Source organism: Nicotiana tomentosiformis, chromosome 9 (assembly GCF_000390325.3).
Source record: "Nicotiana tomentosiformis chromosome 9, ASM39032v3, whole genome shotgun sequence".
Classification (NCBI taxonomy): domain Eukaryota; kingdom Viridiplantae; phylum Streptophyta; class Magnoliopsida; order Solanales; family Solanaceae; genus Nicotiana; species Nicotiana tomentosiformis.
This window is the reverse complement of record NC_090820.1, coordinates 41,404,317-41,424,208: the sequence shown is the minus strand read 5'-3', so window position 1 is coordinate 41,424,208 and position 19,892 is coordinate 41,404,317. Positions and strand designations below refer to the sequence as shown.

The 19,892-nt window shown below is 42.2% G+C and overlaps 1 protein-coding gene across 1 annotated transcript; it reads left to right on the top strand.

Annotated features, from left to right (window-relative positions):
• Positions 1-19,083: 19,083 nt before the first annotated feature.
• LOC138898658 (uncharacterized) lies at positions 19,084-19,461 on the top strand. The gene has a single exon (XM_070184738.1). The coding sequence runs from the start codon at positions 19,084-19,086 to the stop codon at positions 19,459-19,461; it is 378 nt and encodes a 125-aa protein (XP_070040839.1).
• The last annotated feature ends 431 nt before the right edge of the window (positions 19,462-19,892 follow it).

The following is a 19,892-nucleotide window of genomic DNA, read 5'->3' as shown; positions in this document are numbered from 1 at the left end:
CTTGACTCAACAACACTGAATACAACATCAACAACGACAATAACACGAGAATACGACAAATATATCAACTCAGGAATTATAGAACACAAAGAGATGGAAGAACGAGCTCACAAAGAAGGACACAACATGGAATAATAGCCACAACAATAATAGCTCAATAAGGAAGAGATAATGTGTAGCAATGATTCTGCAAAAGTACAATTCGACAACAAGGGAGATAACATGAATCAATGACCCCAAATAAGAATACGTCAACAATGAAAGGGATACCAAACTTCAACTAAGGCTAAGCAATTACAGAAGAGATAACAATGATTTTAATTAAGGTTAAGCAATTACGGAAAGATAACATGTCAATAAGAGGGGCAACAACTTCAGATAAGGAACATAAGAGTTTAATCGGCAATAAGGGTAAACCATGAAGCAATTAATTCCAAATAAGACACGTAAGGGTGGATTTAGAAAATGGGGAATTTAAAATGACAACACAACTTCATATTTAATTGACATAAGAACCTAAGAGCCCTAAACGGTCAAATTTCCACGAATAAGCCCGAGCACGTACTCGTCACCTCCCGTGCACGACCTTCACATGACACAAGTAGCACAAATGACTCAAATCCTAAGAGATATTCCCCCCACAAAGTTAGGCAAGATAAAACTCCGCATTTGCGGTTCACACTGCCTGGACCAAACAGCACACTTGCGCAAAAGAGGGTCGCACCTACGCCTTCGGGGAAGAGGCCTTCATCGCACCTGCGATCCATAACACGCAGATGCGATGATCGCACCTGCGATCCTTCAACGTAGAAATGGAACTCCCACCTAGGATACATCATCGCAGAAGCAACGCACAGCACACAGAAGCGACCCCGAAACACACCCAGCTCCAAAATGCGCAGGTGCGACGCACCAGAAGCAGACTTGATCACAAGCATGAAAATTATCCGAAATTTGTCCGAAACACACACAAGGCCTACGGGACCCCTTCCAAACATACCACCAAGTTCCATAACACCACGCGAACCTACCCGAGGACTCAAATTACATCAAAAGCGTTGAAACAATGAATCGCACCAGGAATCAAACTTATGAACTTTCAAATCTTCCAACTTTCAAAACCCGTGCCGAAACATGCCAAATCAACCCGAAATGACATCAAACATTTCATGCAAGTCCGAAATGACATAAGGGAGCTAATAAAACTCTCGGAATCGAAATCCGACCCCCATATCACCAATTTCAACTCTCGGTCAAACTTCTTAACCTTCCCAAACTTCAACTTTTCCAACTTTCGCCAAAATACATCAAATTACCTTACGTACCTCTAAATCCAAATTCGGACGCACGCCTAAGACCAAAATCACCATACGAAGCTATTGAAATCATGAAAATTCCATTTCAGAGTCGTCTACACCAAAGTTAAATTCCGGTCATCTCTTATCGCTTAGGCTTCTAAAACAAGAATCCTTCTACCAAATTGATCCCAAATCATCCAAAAACTTAACTCGACCACATACGCAAGTCATAACACATAATATGAAGCTGCTCAAGACCTTACGCCATCGAACGAGATGTTAATTCTCAAAACGACCGGTCGGGTCATTACATTCTCCCCCTCTTCAACAAATATCCATCCTCGAACGTGCCCAATACCACTCCGAGGTCATCAAATCACTGAATGTACGCATCATACATATACTCGCGGGGTAACTCCACATCACCCCAATCCATATAGGCAACGCCATCTCAACTGAATTTTATTTCCACCCACACTACCAACCCTTTGAACTAAATTTCTCACCATCCAATCATTTTCAAAAGACCCGATTCCTAGTTCAATTTCGCTAACAAAATCACAACATATACTGAACTCCCACCTTGGTAGAGCATCTAAATCACAAATCGTAACCAATCACTAACAAATCGCATCAGAACCTACCGTACTGGGTAACAGAAAGTCACTTCTAGTTTCATAACTCTCAATAATGAATAAAAACAGAACAATAGACACGGGCTACCACTATAGAATATCCCAACGAGGGGTAAACACATAAGTAGAGTACAATATCACAAAACTCACCCATATGTGTGTTACACCCTATATTTTCGTACGTAAAAATGCGTCGTAAGCAAACTAATGTAGGACAAAAAATGAGATAATATTTAAAAGTATATAAAGTAAGTTAATCATGTTAACTCTGAGGTTGCAAATATTGAAGATCATGAACAATATGTACAAATAGGGTTGGACAGTTCAGAAGCTAAAGTAATTAAATAAAACAATGTTTAGTCGAAAGTCGACAAGTTGGAAATGTTATAACATGTACCTTTGGGGTGAGACTAGGGTGATTAACATGATAAGGAGATTATGTTATGATTTATATTAGTCGTATGACATACGTGTGTTATATTTTGAAGTCAAGCGAGTTGTGGAACAAAAGTCGATGAAAGTCATCACAAGTTACATTCATAAGTTTTACTGAAACTTTGGGTCAAATGTAACTGCGATTTTCTCCCAATATACTTAGAGTTATGGGGTGTTCCATCCATCAAATTATATATATATGAGTCTATTTTCCAACGCATTAAACCGTTTGTCAATATGACATTGGAGTAGAAAGATATGGGTATTTGTGCGATACTGCGCAAGCTGTTAGGTGACAAGTAGGTGTGTCACCTACTTGCTTAAATGAAAGCCCAAAAATGGGCCATTTAGGGTCGTCCAAAGAGGCCTTTTAAGGGCCTATTTTCTTAATATATTAGACTTAAAATAGAGCATAATAACCAGACATAAGCTCTGCAAAGAATCCTCCCAAAATTTTCCCACAAACCCTAATTGATTTTCTCTCCCTTTCAAGTTCCAATTGGAGGTAAAACCTAGAGTTTGAAGAACCAAGATAAGAGCTGAGTTATCCAACAAATAAGGAGAGTTTACTTCTCTCTTTCATCCAAGTTTTCTTCTATAAATTCATGGTAAGTCGTTCTATACTTGTAAGAACTCACGGGACGGTGATTGGAAGCCGTGAGTTCGAGTTATTCACTTGTAGCGGACTGTTTTGTGGACTGTTTTGTGTTGCTGTTGGGCTGCGTGTTTTACTACTATTTTGTGGAGTTTTGGAGGAGGAAGGGGGTTTATAAACACCATATAAATGTAGGGTGGTTGGCTGGTCGTTCTTCATAACATTTTCGGGTCGTTTGACACTACTACGGTGGTCGTTTTGTGTACGAAAAGATTGGGGTGTGTTGGGCTATTTTGTAGTATTTGATGGTGTATATAGGGCTGGAAAATGATGTATATATGTTGTTATTGTTCTGTTCTTGTATTGTTAATGTTATCTTGAATTTGGAGGAAGTAAGGATTATAGGGGATATGCTGCCCGTTTTAATACAAAATAGGTTTGTCGTTCGTTGTGCGATAATTGTACCTTTCGTAACTTAACGATAGTATTATTATCATTCTTGTAGATTAAGGTGTGAAGAGGTGAGTTCAACTTGGTGATTGGAAAGATTGTGATAAGGTATGTTAAGGCTAAGCCTTCCTTCATTTTGGCATGATCTCGTAGCTACATGTGTTAATAATGAGACATAAAGAGAAGTTCGTATTCATGAATTTATTCACATTATTCTAGTCTCATAAGTTACAATATTATTCCTTATCGGGACTTCATATTCAGTTTAGTTTTGTCTTTATTCAGTCAAGAGAGCAGAGGATCTATATATATATATACAGTATTACACTATTTTCACCACCATCGAGCTATAATCAGTGGGCAGGCCCCTATTGGGCAACCTTTGATCAGATGGAAAGTTATATACCGAGCCTACTGTGGCCGAGCGCCTATGAGCGAGCCCAGCATGGTCGAGATACATAGCCTAGTATGGCCGAGCGCCTATGAGCGAGCCTACTATGGAAGAGCAGTTATATATACCGAGCCTTATAAGGCCGTACAATTATTTTAATTACTATATTGAAGGAGTTGAGTCAGTATCAGCAGGTAAGTATATCTCCAGATCATCTTTGACTCCCAGTTACTTCCAGTTATTATATTATCAGTTCAGTTTCGATTTTCAGTTATGTTATTGCCTTACATACTCGGTACATTATTTCGTACTGACGTCCCTTTTCCGGGGACGCTGCATTTCATGCATGCAGGTTCAGATAGACAGACGAGTAGATCTCCTCAGTAGGTGTTTCCCGAGTTCAGCCTGATCGGTAAGCTCCACGCCTTTCGGAGTTGCCAGGTCTAGAGTGTTGTGTACATCTTATGTATATCTGTATATATGTTATGGGTAGGTCGGGGCCCTGTTCCGATCATAGTACATCTATCAGTAGAGGCTTGTAGACATATCCTGTTGGTTAGTGCAGTATGTTGGGTTTGTAGGCCTGGTATGTATAATTTGGTGGTTTGTCAGCTGTAGTAGCTATGACGGCCTCTTCAGCCTAGCTTTATATTGATGTTTAGTTAGCGCTAGTTTCCATTCAGTTTTATATTTTGCTTCGCAAATTGTCTTGCAAGGTGGCCCCATGGCCAAAGTATGACATTATGTGTTCAGAGTCCCTTAGTCGCAATTTGGTATGCCAGGTTAGGTGAGGCACCGGGTGCTTGTCTCGCTCCTAGGTTCGGGGCGTGACAAACTTGGTATCAGAGCAGTTCTGTCCTAGGGAGTCTACAAGCCGTGTCTAGTAGGGTCTTGTTTATAGATGTGTTGTGCACCACATTATATAAGCAGGGCACTACAGGGCATTTAGGAGTTGGTTACCCTTCTTTGAAATCTAAATCGTGCTACAGAACTGAGTTATAGGAAATTTGAATTAAACTTATGTGTTGGTGTTTGCATGCACAGATGACGGTGACTAGGAAGACTACGGCTAGCCAGAGGAGAGATACAGCAGTAGGTGAGGGGACCAGCAGGGTACCCCCAGTAGATGGGGCCCAGTCTGAGGCTCAAGGTGAGACCCCTACTCAGCCATTACCGGCTCCTCCACCAACTACGGAGATTCCTAGGGAAACCGCACATCCAGTTCCCCCTCCACTTCCATCAGATCAGGACATAAGGAGTGCGGTGCATTTGTTGACACAGTTGGTAGCTACCCAGCAATAGGCTAGGGCATCAGCTAGTGCAGGAACTTCTGAGGGGTCTGGGAGTTCAAGGGTCCGAGATTTTATTGCTTTGAGTCCCCAGAGTTCACGGAGACAGATTAGAGGGAGGACCCGCAAGATTTCATAGATCAGCTTCACAGGATCTTTCGTGTTATGCATGCCACGGAGAAAGAGGCAGTTGAGCTAGCAGCTTTTCGACTCCGAGATATAGCCATCCTTTGGTATGAGGGATGGGAGAGGTCCAGGGGACGTGATGCACCTCCAGCTATTTGGGAGAATTTTTCAGATGCCTTCCTTGACCAGTACTTACCACGGGAGATCCGACAGGCTCGAGTCGATCAGTTTCTAGCCCTTAAGCAGGGTAATATGAGTGTTCGAGAGTATAGTCTCCGTTTTGACTCATTGGCCAGATATGCACCATCCATAGTTGCTACTATGCGGGACAGGATTCACAGGTTTATAGCAGGGTTAGCCCCAGAGTTAACCGAGGCATGTGCCACCGCTGCATTGCAGGATAGTATGGATATCTCCCGGATTCAGGCATTCGCCCAGAATATAGAAAGGGGTAGGCGTCGGCAGCAGGGTACAGAGAGGGCTGAGCAAGGGCAACGTAAGAGGATGAGATTTCCCAGGTCTCAGGAGCAATCTCAGGGTAGTTATAGGACCCAGTACTTCGGACGGCCACCTAGGCCTCTGCCACCTCGGTTACAGGGTTACAGGTATGACCGCTATACTCAGTCAGGACCAGGTGAGAGCTCACGGGCATCGGGTTTGTAGCGACAGCGAGGATCTGTGCAAACATGGTCATTTCCTCCACGGTGTGACATCTGTGGTAGAGGACACTTGGGCTAATGCCGAGCAGGTTCTGATGCTTGTTATATATGTGGGCGTCCGGGGCATATGATGCGAGATTGCCCAAATAGAGATTCGGGGGAATGGCACAACCAGCGAGTTCAGCAACAGGATCATCTATGTCCGTGCATCCTTTAGGGCGCGAGTCTCAATCTTCGGCTGGTAGAGGTCGGGGCAGAGGTAGAGGTTCCAGTTCAAGTGGTAATCAGAACCGTATCTATGCTTTAGCGGGTTGATAGGACCCGGAGTCTTCACCAGACGTTGTGACAAGTATATTAACCATTTTCTCTCACGATGCTTATGCTTTGATAGACCTAGGATCTACTTTATCGTATATTACCCCATTTGTCCCGAGGAAGTTTGGTATAGTGCCTGAAATACTAAGTGATCCTTTTGCGGTATCTACACCGGTCGGAGAATCGATTATTGCTAGACGGGTTTACCGAGGTTGTACGGTGACAATTTGTAGTCGTCAGACCTCAGCTGACCTAGTTGAGCTAGAGATGATGGATTTTGATGCTATCATGGGCATGGACTGGTTGGCAGCTTGCTATGCCACAGTTGATTGCCGAGCAAAGGCAGCCAGATTTCATTTTCCGGGTGAGCCAGTCCTTGAATGGGTAGGTAATACACCAACACCCAGAGGTAGGTTTATTTCCTATCTGAAGGCGAGGAAAATGATCGCAAAAGGGTGCATTTATCATATTGTGCGAGTTAGAGATGCAGATGCTGAGATACCTACACTTCAGTCTATTCCCGTAGTCAAAGAGTATGCAGATGTGTTTCCAGATGAGCTTCCAGGTATTCCTCCAGAGCGAGAGATTGATTTTAGCATCGATTTGCTTCCAGGAACTCAACCAATATCCGTCCCTCCGTATAGAATGGCACCTGGCGAATTGAAGGAGTTGAAGGAGCAGTTAAAAGATTTGTTGGAGAAAGGTTACATCAGGCCCAGTACCTCACCTTGGGGTGCACCAGTACTATTTGTGCGGAAGAAAGACGGCTCGCTGAGGATGTGTATCGATTATAGGCAGCTGAACAAGGTAACTATTAAGAATAAGTATCCACTTCCAAGGATCGATGACTTGTTTGATCAGTTGCAGGGGGCTAGATGCTTTTCAAAGATAGATTTGAGGTCGGGGTACCACCAAGTCAGAGTTCGGGAAAAAGATATTCCGAAGACAGCCTTCAGGACCCGATATGGCCACTTCGAGTTCCTTGTCATGTCCTTCGGGTTGACTAATGCACCCGCTGTATTTATGGACTTGATGAATAGCCTATTCCGACCATTTTTAGATCTGTTCGTGATAGTATTTATTGATGATATTCTGGTTTATTCCCGTTCAGAGGATGAGCATGCGGACCACCTGCGAGCGGTACTCCAAACCCTCCGTGATCGTAAGTTGTATGCTAAGTTTTCTAAATGTGAGTTCTGGTTGAAGTCTGTAGCATTCTTGGGGCATATTGTATCAGATGAAGGGATAAAGGTGGACACTCAGAAGATTGAGGCCGTGAAATCTTGGCCTAGACCTACCACTCCGACAGAGGTTCGTAGCTTTCTAGGCTTAGCAGGATACTATCGGAGGTTCGTAGAGGGTTTTTCTTCCCTTTCGGCACCATTGACGAAGTTGACACAGAAAGAAACTAAGTTTCAATGGACAGAGGCTTGTGAGCGGAGTTTCCAAGAGCTTAAGAACAGGTTGACCTCAGCTCCAGTTCTAACACTTCCAGAGGGTCTAGAGGGTTATGCCGTGTATTGTGATGCATCAGGTGTCGGGTTAGGATGTGTCCTGATGCAACATGGGAAGGTAATTGCGTATGCTTCAAGGCAGTTGAGGAAGCACGAGAGGAATTATCCGACCCACGACCTCGAGTTAGCTGCGGTTGTCCATGCACTTAAGATATGGCGGCATTATTTATATGGTGTTCATGTTGATGTATTTACTGATCATAAAAGCCTACAATATATCTTCAAGCAGAAAGAGTTGAATTTGCGACAGAGGCGATGGCTTGAGTTATTGAAAGATTACGATGTTAACATTCTCTACCATCCAGGGAAAGCTAATGTTGTAGCAGATGCATTAAGTCGTCGATCTATGGGTAGCTTAGCACATGTAGATCCCGAGAAAAGACAATTAGCTAGAGAGATTCATCAATTGTCTTCGTTGGGGGTTCGGTTAGTAGATTCTGAGGATGGTGGAGTTGTACTCCAAAACACTACAAAATCATCCCTCATAGCGGAAGTCAAGGAAAGGCAGTACGAGGACCCAGAGTTGGTCGAGCTGAGAGAGCGAGTTCCGCAGCAGAAGAAGCCACTGTTAGAGCTAAAGGGAGATGGGGTTCTCAGATATAGGGGTCGTTTGTGTGTTCCAGATGTAGCAGGGCTACGAGACAGGATTATGTCAGAGGCACATTATTCATGGTATTCCATCCATCCTGGGTCGACGAAGATGTATCATGACATTAAGGATGTGTACTGGTGGAATGATATGAAGAAGAACATTGCTGAGTTTGTCGCCCAATGTACTAGTTGCCAGCAAGTGAAGATAGAGCACCAGAAGCCTGGAGGGCTAATGCAGACTATAGAGATCCCGACATGGAAATGGGAGGCGATAAACATGGACTTTATCATGGGTTTACCTCGTTCTAATCGTAAGTTCGATTCCATATGGGTGATAGTCGATAGGCTCACGAAATCAGCTCACTTCCTACCGGTCAGATCTACATATACAGCAGAAGATTACGCAAAGTTATATATTAAGGAGATAGTGCGGCTACACGGAGTACCAGTTTCTATTATATCTGACCGTGGGGCTCAGTTTACATCACATTTTTGGAGGTCATTTCAGAGAGGTCTAGGGACTCAGGTGAATCTCAGCACAACTTTTCATCCACAGACTGATGGACAAGCCGAGCGCACAATTCAGACGCTCGAGGATATGTTACGAGTATGTGTGTTGGATTTTAAAAGAAGTTGGGATGAACATCTACCTCTTATCGAGTTTGCATATAATAACAGTTACCACTCCAGTATCTAGATGGCTCCGTACGAGGCTTTGTATGGGCGTAAGTGCAGATCTCCTATAGGGTGGTTTGATGTTGGAGAATCTGGGTTACATGGGCCAGACCTGGTTCAGCAGGTTTGATGTTGGAGAATCTGGGTTACATGGGCCAGACCTGGTTCAGCAGGCCATAGAGAAAGTAAAGGTTATTCGGGAGCGACTGTTAACAGCTCAGAGTCGTCAGAAGTGATATTCTGACGTGCGGCGACGAGATTTAGAGTTCAGGATTAATGACTGGGTATTCTTAAAGGTATCACCTATGAAGGGCGTAATGAGATTTGGCAAGAAAGGCAAGCTTAGCCCACGGTATATTGGGCCTTATAGGATCATTCGGAGAGTGGGCCAAGTAGCTTATGAGTTAGAGTTGCCCTCAGAATTGGAGTCTGTCCATCCGGTTTTTCACGTATCTATGCTACAGAAGTGCATTGGCGATCCTACCCGAGTGGTGCCCACGGATGATGTACATATTACAGAGGACTTGTCATACGAGGAAATTCCAGTTGCCATCCTAGACCGACAAATCCGCAATCTACGAAATAAGGAGGTAGCTTCCGTAAAGGTTTTATGGAGGAGCAAGAATGTAGAAGAGATGACGTGGGAATCGGAGGAAGAAATGAAGTCTAAATACCCCCACCTATTTCAAACTGAAGATATGGTTCGAGATGGGATGCTATAACATAGCTCTATGTAGGCTAGCAGGTCATCAGGTAAGCTTTTATTTTTCACTTTCAATATTTATGATTTACGGTCGGTGAGGCAAATTGCTGCTATTTATAAAGATTTGCCATGTGTGGCATGCATAGTATGTTTCTGGCTACGTGCAGGTTGGTTTTAACGTAGTGTACGAAGGATACTTTGGCAAAATTTTCCAAAGTCTCTAAGAGTAAACATTCGAGGACGAATGTTCCCAAGGGGGAGTGATGTTACACCCTATATTTTCGTACGTAAAAATGCGTCGTAAGCAAACTAATGTAGGACCAAAAATGAGATAATATTTAAAAGTATATAAAGTAAGTTAATCATGTTACCTCTGAGGTTACAAATATTGAAGATCATGAACAATAAGTACAAAGAGGGTTGGACAGTTCAGAAGCTAAAGCAATTAAATAAAACAATGTTTAGTCGAAAGTCGACAAGTTGGAAATTTTATAACATGTACCTTTGGGGTAAGACTAGGGTGATTAACATGATAAGGAGATTATATTATGATTTATATTAGTCGTATGACATCCGTGTGTTATGTTTTGAAGTCAAGCGAGTTGTGGAACAAAAGTCGATGAAAGTCATCACAAGTTACATTCATAAGTTTTACTGAAACTTTGGGTCAAATGTAACTGCGATTTTCTCCCAATATACTTAGAGTTATGGGGTGTTCCACCCATAAAATTAAATATCTATAAGTCTATTTTCCAACTCATTAAACCGTTTGTCAATATGACATTGGAGTAGAAAGATATGGGTATTTGTGCGATACTGCGCAAGCTGCTAGGTGACAAGTAGGTGTGTCACCTACTTGCTTAAATGAAAGCCAAAAAATGGGCCATTTCGAGTCGTCCAAAGAGGCCTTTTAAGGGCATATTTTCTTCATATATTAGACTTAAAATAGAGCATAATAACCAGACATAAGCTCTGCAAAGAATCCTCCCAAAAATTTTCCACAAACCCTAATTGATTTTCTCTCTTTTTCAAGTTCCAATTGGAGGTAAAACCTAGAGTTTGAAGAACCAAGATAAGAGCTGAGTTATCCAACAAATAAGGTGAGTTTACGTCTCTCTTTCATCCAATATTTATTCTGTAAATTCATGGTAAGTCGTTCTATACATGTAAGAACTCACGGGACGGTGATCGGAAGCCGTGAGTTCGAGTTATTCACTTGTAGCGGACTGTTTTGTGGATTGTTTTGTGTTGCTGTTGGGCTGCGTGTTTTACTACTATTTTGTGGAGTTTTGGAGGAGGAAGGGGGTTTATAAACACCATATAAATGTAGGGTGGTTGGCTGGTCGTTCTTCATAACATTTTCGGGTCGTTTGACACTACTACGGTGGTCGTTTTGTGTACGAAAAGATTGGGGTGTGTTGGGCTGTTTTGTAGTATTTGATGGTGTATATAGGGCTGGAAAATGATGTATATATGTTGTTATTGTTCTGTTCTTGTATTGTTAATGTTATCTTGAATTTGGAGGAAGTAAGGATTATAGGGGATATGCTGCCCGTTTTAATACAAAATAGGTTTGTCGTTCGTTGTGCGATAATTGTACCTTTTGTAACTTAACGATAGTATTATTATCATTCTTGTAGATTAAGGTGTGAAGAGGTGAGTTCAACTTGGTGATTGGAAAGATTGTGATAAGGTATGTTAAGGCTAAGCCTTCCTTCATTTTGGCATGATCTCGTAGCTACATGTGTTAATAATGAGACATAAAGAGAAGTTCGTATTCATGAATTTATTCACATTATTCTAGTCTCATAAGTTACAATATTATTCCTTATCGGGACTTCATATTCAGTTTAGTTTTGTCTTTATTCAGTCAAGAGAGCAGAGGGTCTATATATATATACAGTATTACACTATTTTCACCACCATCGAGCTATAATCGGTGGGCAGGCCCCTATTGGGCAACCTCTGATCAGATGGAAAGTTATATACCGAGCCTACTGTGGCCGAGCGCCTATGAGCGAGCCCAGCATGGTCGAGATACATAGCCTAGTATGGCCGAGCGCCTATGAGCGAGCCTACTATGGCAGAGCAGTTATATATACCGAGCCTTATAAGGCCGTACAATTATTTTACTTACTATATTGAAGGAGTTGAGTCAGTATCAGCAGGTAAGTATATCTCCAGATCATCTTTGACTCCCAGTTACTTCCAGTTATTATATTATCAGTTCAGTTTCGATTTTCAGTTATGTTATTGCCTTACATACTCGGTACATTATTTCGTACTGACGTCCCTTTTTCGGGGACGCTGCATTTCATGCATGCAGGTTCAGATAGACAGACGAGTAGATCTCCTCAGTAGGTGTTTCCCGAGTTCAGCCTGATCGGTAAGCTCCACGTCTTTCGGAGTTGCTAGGTCTAGAGTATTGTGTATATCTTATGTATATCTGTATATATGTTATGGGTAGGTCGGGGCCCTGTTCCGATCATAGTACATCTATCAGTAGAGGCTTGTAGTCATATCCTGTTGGTTAGTGCAGTATGTTGGGTTTGTAGGCCTGGTATGTATAATTTGGTGGTTTGTCAGCTGTAGTAGCTATGACGGCCTCTTCAGCCTAGCTTTATATTGATGTTTAGTTAGCGCTAGTTTCCATTCAGTTTTATATTTTGCTTCGCAAATTGTCTTGCAAGGTGGCCCCATGGCCAAAGTATGACATTATGTGTTCAGAGTCCCTTAGTCGCAATTTGGTACGCCAGGTTAGGTGAGGCACCGGGTGCTTGTCTCGCTCCTAGGTTCGGGGCGTGACAAACTTGGTATCAGAGCAGTTCTATCCTAGGGAGTCTACAAGCCGTGTCTAGTAGAGTCTTGTTTATAGATGTGTTGTGCACCACATTATATAAGCAGGGCACTACAGGGCATATGTAGAAAGCACCTCAACGGGCCGGGCCTCCCCCTCTTGGGTGTCCTCTACTCGCCTGTCCTGCTCCCCAAGTTGGCGATGCAGGGATATCAACAACTGGAAAAGAACTCATAGCCTGAATACCCCGCTATGACATATCTGTCTGGAGTTTAGGACAGTCACTCACCATGTGGCTGGTATTTCCACTCTCAAAAGCAACCTCTCCGCTGACGTGGTTGTGGAAGCTGCCTGGTACGGGTACCTTGAGACCCATAGGTACCTGAAACACCGTGCAAAGCCCGAAGTGCAAAATGAACTGGTTGACACATAAAACCTCTACCATGCCGTCCCCTGCCTCCAAAATAGGGACTAGTAGATCCTCCCGGTCTACGAGGCCTCTTAGCCTCCTTGGCTTCTCTCTCCTGATCCTGCATGCACTCAAATCGACGGGCAATCTCTACTACTTGCTGAATAGAGCATCAGACCCCAAATCCGAGCCATGTTGGACCGAATATCATGATTGAGCCGCCAATGAACCTGTGAACTCGCTCTCTAACTGTAGAAACCAAAATAGATACATTCCTAGACAAATCACTGATTCTAACGACATACTCTGATGCCGACATGGTGCCCATATGCAAATGCTCAAACTCCATGCACCATGCATCCCAAAGGGTCTGAGGAACAAACTCTCTCAAGAACACCTCTGAAAACTGAACCCATGAAACTGAAGCTGCGTCTGCCGGACTACTCAAATTATATGCTCGCCACCACTAATATGTTGCTTCTTTAAGCTGGAACGTAATATATGCAAGTCCAGTCATCTCCACAATACCTATATTGCGGAGAATACAATATCACTCCCCTAGGAACCCACACGTACCCTCTAAAGCCAAACCGCTGAAAGTAGGAGGGTGATACTTCTTAAACCCCGCAAGTCTATGCTTCCTCATATCTTGCTTCCCTAACCACGGGCTGAACTGGGAAAACAGGCTGTGTCGGCATAACACCTGGAACCTGACCAACGTGGGCTCGCTGCTCTGGAGTACGGGCAGCGGGAGTCTAATATCCTCCCCCGATCTATGAAGTAGCTGGTGCAACCGGAATCAACCTCGCCTGAGCCAATGTACCAAACATGCTCAGGAACTATGCTAAAGTCTCCTGAAGTCCTAGGGTCACAACAGGTGCCTCCGGTACCTGTCCCCTAATAGGAGCTACTAGTGGCTCCTCAATAGCTGCTCTGACAGACTCTCTAGCTGTAGCACGTGCTCCTCCTCGGTCTCTGCCTCTGCCCCGACCCCTAGCAATAGCAGCTCTAGGGGCAGCATTGTCGGTAACTGCAGCTCGTGTCCTCACCATTTGTCAGAGAATAGACTAACAAAGGTTCAAACTTCGAGATTAATAAACTCACATGATAGGAATAAAAGAAGTGAAACTGTCCTAATAGTTCTGTAGCCTCTCGAAGATAAGTGCAGATGCCTCCATACCGATCCGCAAGACTCTAGTAAACTCACTTATGATTCGTAGTACTTATGAACCTAGAGCTCTGATACAAACTTTTCATGACCCCAATATCCCTCTGTAGGATGTCGTGACGAAACCTAGTCTCTAAGACTAAGTAAGCCTAACACTTACTAAATAATTAGAAGAATTCAACCATCAAATAAAAAATACGAGTTAAAAATCTTATACAAATTACAATTCTCCAGATCGGTAGTACAAGTGATAAGCGCTATTGAGTTTGCTAGAAAATCCCTAATTATCAGAAGGTGACTCTGAGGCCTGCGGAGGCGACGACAGGTTAACATTGAGTCTCCATAGCTCGACCAGCCAGCTAATAAACAACAACAACTGAGGCACCTGGATATGCACAAAAATGTAAAAAAGTGTAGTATGAGTACACCACATCGGTACACAGTAAGAATCAAGAATAACCTCGTTGGACTAGTGACGAGGGAGAGTCAAGACACCTACCGTACTAAACAACCTGAACAAGTGTGTAGATGAACTAACAGAGAAACAATATTAATATAAAGCTAAGCAGGATAAGGAATACAATACAATACACTAGTAACAACAATATTCAACAGGAAGCAGTCAGGTAATAACGCTGCAGAGTAACTAATCAGAGTCTAAGTCCGAGGAAACCAAATAAAGGGAAAACCAGCAACAACTCAATAAGAAAACTGCTTTCACACCAGATCTGTTCAAGCATTTTCACGAGGTACCGAACCTCATAATCACAGCTCACATATCCCAATTCATGAAACCTAATCACTTGGTATCTTGTGCCCGCATTACAACTCATAACCGCACGGACGACTCACATGCCAATAGAACAATCCTCACATAGAAGGGAAGAACACAAGAGTACGTATAATGGTTAATATCATCATGATTCACCTTTTAAAACCGATATGGGTGATTTAACTACGTGTTTGCTTGTGCAAGTGTTCTACCATAACTCCACTCAATAGATAAGAGTAGAGTCAATGAATGGCACATAAGAAACGATCACCACGAAATGTACGATGTAACAGAAGCAACAATGAAGTTTGAAGCAACGACCAACATAACAAGATTAGGTACATAGAGTTGAGCAAATAGTGCAACACGGAGAAAAATAATTAATAGTATGCTAAGGAAAACAACAATCAAAGACAAGTGCACAGAAAAGGGGAAATGACAACAAGAGCACTCCCGAGGTACCGCCTTGTAGTCTCAAATCGTAAAATGAATCACAATTTTCCTTATATCACCGCGGGAGCCTTTATATTTAGTTTTTGAAAATCATTTTCCCTAAATAGAATTCCACATTATATCCCTCCTTATCACACCGCATGGTTTCTAGTAGTTTCCCTAATAACCACGCGTTTCAAGCCCACCTTATCTCACCGCATGCTTTTCAACACCGAGACCTTATACCACGGCGTGCGTATCAATAATAATAGCACGACAGAAACCTCGTGCAACACAATAATAACCGAACGGAAGAAACCTTATGCAAACACAATAGCAACCGCACGATAGAAACTTTGTGCAAACACAATAACAACCGCACGACAGAAACCTCATGCAAACATAATAACAACCGCACGGCAGAAACCTCGTGCAAGCAACACAACAATTCTCTCAACAACAATAAGTGTGTCAAAGCATAACACTTCAATTAAATGACTTTCACAATATGTGACCACACATAACCCTCGGCTCAACAACACTGAATACAACAACAAAAACGACAATAACACAAAAATTCGACAAGTAAATTAACACAGGAATTACAGAACACAAAGAGACGAAAGAACGAGCTCACAAAGAAGGACAAAATAGGAATAATAGTCTTAACAAAAATATCTCAATAAGGAAGAGATAATGTGTAGCAGTGATTTTGCAAAAGTATAATTTGACAACAAGGGAGATAACATGAATCAATGACCCCAAATAAGGATACGTCAACAATGAAAGGGATACAAAACTTCAACTAAGGCTAAGCAATTATGGAAGAGATAATAATGATTTCAATTAAGGTTAAGCAATTACGGAAAGATAGCATGTCAATAAAAGAGGAAACAACTTACGTTAAAGCACATAAGAGTTTAATCGGCACTAAGGGTAAAACATGAAACAATTAATTCCAAATAAGACACGTAAAGGTTGATTTAGAAAATGGGGAATTTAACCGGACAACACATATTCATATTTAATAAAAATAAGAACCTAAGAGCCCTAACCAGTCAAATTTCCGCGAATAAGTCCGAGCACGTACTCGTCACCTCGTGTAAACGACCTTCACATGACACAATTAGCACAAATGACTCAAATCCTAAAGGGTAGTCCCCCCCCCCCACAAAGTTAGGCAAGATACTTACCTCAAAGAAGCTAGAGTGTTACTCTAAAATGAATTCTCGAGTGAAACACTCTCCGAATGGCTCAAATCTAACCAAAATAACTTCAATTCATAAATAAAAATCATAGAAAATAATTCTGGATAATAAAGCTTCAATCTTTAACAAGAACTAAAAGTCAACCCAAAAGTAAAACCCCGGGACCTCACCTTGGAACCCGACCAAAATTATAAAATCCAAACACTCATTCGATAACGAGTCCAACCATACAAGAATTACCAAATTCCAATATCAATTCGTCCTTCAAATCATCATTTTACATTTTGAAAGATTTCTACTAAGTTTCCCCAAATTTCCAACTTTATTCACTAATTAAATATTGAAAATAGCAATGGATTCATGAAATATAATAAGATTCGGGTAGATAACACTTATCCCAATGAGTTTCTTGAAAAACCCACAAACAAGCTCCCAAAACCAAGGTCTACAACTCAAAATGTAAAGAAAATGGCCCAACCCTCGACTTATATGATTCTGCCCAGAACTTCCGTATTTGCGGACAAGGAAGCGCATTTACGCTCTAGAATTTCGGAGTAAAACTCCGCATATGAGGTTCACACTATTTGGACCAAAAGAGGGTCGCACCTACGCCTTCGCAGAAGCGCCCAAACAACCGCAGAGGTGGCTTCCCTCGCACCTGCGATCCATAACAGACAGATGCGATGATTGCACTTGTGATCCCGCAATGCAGAAGCGGAACACCCATCCAGGATCTATCATCGCAGAAGTAACACACAACACATAGAAGAGACTCCGCACCTGCGCTCCAAAATGCGCAAGTGCGACGCACCAGAAGAAAATATAACAAGCATGAAAATTATTCGAAACTTGTCCGAAACACACCAGGGCCCACCGGCACCCCGTCCAAACATACCAACAAGTTCCATAACACCATGAGGACCTACTCAAGGATTCAAATTACATCAACAACGGCAAAACTACGAATCACACCACAAATCAAACTTATGAACTTTTAAAACTTCCAACTTCCAAAACTCGTGCCGAAACATGTCAAATCAACCCGCAATGACGCAAATTTTGCATGCAAGTCCCAAAATGAAATAACGGATCTAATCCAACTCTCAAAATCAAATCGGACCCTGATATGACCAAAGTCAACTCTTGGTGAAACCTCTTAACCTTTCAAAACTTCAACTTTTCCAGCTTTCGCCAAAATGCATCAAATTACCCTACGGACGTCCAAATTCAAATCCAGACACATGACTATGTCCAAAATCACCATACGAAGCTATTGAAATTATCAAAATACCATTTCAGAGTTTTCTACACAAAGTTTAAATTCCGGTAAACTCTTACCACTTAAGCTTCTAAAACAAAATCCTTCTTCCAAATTGATCCCAATTCATCTGAAAACTGAACTCGACCACACACGCAAGTCATAACACATAATACTAAGCTTCTCGATATCTTACACCACCAAACATGATGTTAATTCAAAAATCGACCAGTCGGGTCGTTACCAAAAGAAGGGCAGCTGGGTCTGTGTAGAAATGATTTAGGGTTAGGGGATTGGGTTTGGTCTTTAGGCTTAAGATAGGGAGATGGGGTCTGGAACATTGGATCTATTATTCAATGACCCTGATAATTCAGACACTTATGGGTTTTAATAGGGAATTTTGGTGGCCGTTGGATTCTTGTAATCTAATAACTGTGATTAAATCTGATAAGTGTTTTAAATTAAAGAGAAAACGGAGACAAATTGTGAGCCGTTGATCTAAGAAACGGACGACTTAGAACCACTATGCTTCTTTTGTGAGCATTTTGGGGAGGTGACGTGGCAAAAATGGATTGGCTTAGAGAGGGGGTTTTGGATTTCCAACCTGGACTGATGAGGGAGTTTGGACTAGGTAAGGTAGGGGATTAGGCCAATGTTTGGGTTGGCTATTGATTTAAAGAATAGCCCTTTTGTGTTTAATCACATAATTGCAAATGTATCCATTTAGTAAAAGTTGTATGCAAAATTCTCAAAATATGAATTATGGCTTGATTTAGTGGCATTTTTGGGTTATGTGGTGTCGAGTGAGGGGATCAAGGTAGATCCGAAGAAGATTGAAGCACTTTAGAGTTGGCCTAGACCGTCTTCAGCTAGTGAGATTCGGAGTTTTCTTGGTTTGGCCAGATATTATCGCCGTTTTGTAGAGGGTTTCTCATCCATTACTGCACCTATGACTAGATTGGCCCAGAAGGGTGCTCCTTTCAGATGGTCCGAGGAGTGTGAGGCTAGATTTCAAAAGCTCAAGAATGCTTTGACTACAACCCCAATGTTGATGTTGCCTATGGGCTTAGGGTCTTACACTGTGTATTGTGATGTGTCCCATGTTGGCCTTGGCGCGATGTTGATACAAGACGGTAGGGTGATTGCCTACGCTTCTCAGTAGTTGAAAGTTCATGACATGAATTATCCCGTCTGTAAATTGGAATTGGAAGCTATTATTCAGGCATTGAAGATTTGGCAGCACTATTTTTTTAGAGTTCCTTGTGAGGTCTATACCGACCACCAGAGTCTACAACATCTATTCAAATAGAAAGATCTTTACTTGCGGTAGCGGAGATAGTTAGAGTTGCTTAAAGACTATGATATGACTATTCTATATCATTCCGGGAAGGCCAATGTGGTGGCTGATGCCCTGCATCGAAAAGAGGAGAGCTTGGGTAGTTTGGCATATTTACTGGCAGTAGAGAAACCATTAGCATTGGATGTTCATGCCTTGGCTAATCAGTTTGTTAGATTGGATATTTCGAATCCCGAGCAGGTTCTTGTTTGTGTGGTTTTTTGGTCTTCTTTATATGATCGCATTAGAGAGCTTCAGTATGACGACCCCCGTTTACTTGTCCTTAAGGACACGGTACAATACGGTGACACCAAGGATGTTTCTATCAGAGATGACAGTGTGTTGCGGATGCAGGGCCGGTTAAGTTTCCCAAACGTAGATGGGTTACGTGAGTTGATCCTTTAGGAGGCTCAAAGTTCGTGATAATCCATTCATCCGGCTGCCTCTAAGATGTATTAGGATTTGAGACAACACTATTGTTGGAGGAGAATGAAGAAAGATATAGTGAAGTTTGTGGCTCAATGCCTAAATTGTCGGCAGGTGAAGTATGAGCATCAGAGGCCATGCGGATTGCTTCAGAGACTTAAGATTCCCGAGTGGAAATGGGAGCGTGTTACCATGGACTTTGTTGTTGGGCTACCATGGACTTAGAAGAAATTTGACGTTGTGTGGGTGATTATGGATAGGTTGACCAAGTCATCTCTTTTCATTTTGGTGGTGACTACCTATTCCTTAGAGTAGCTGGCTCAGATCTATATCTGTGATTGTTAGACTTTATGGCATGCCAGTATCTATTATCTCTGACCGGGGCACACAGTTTATATCACAATTCTGGA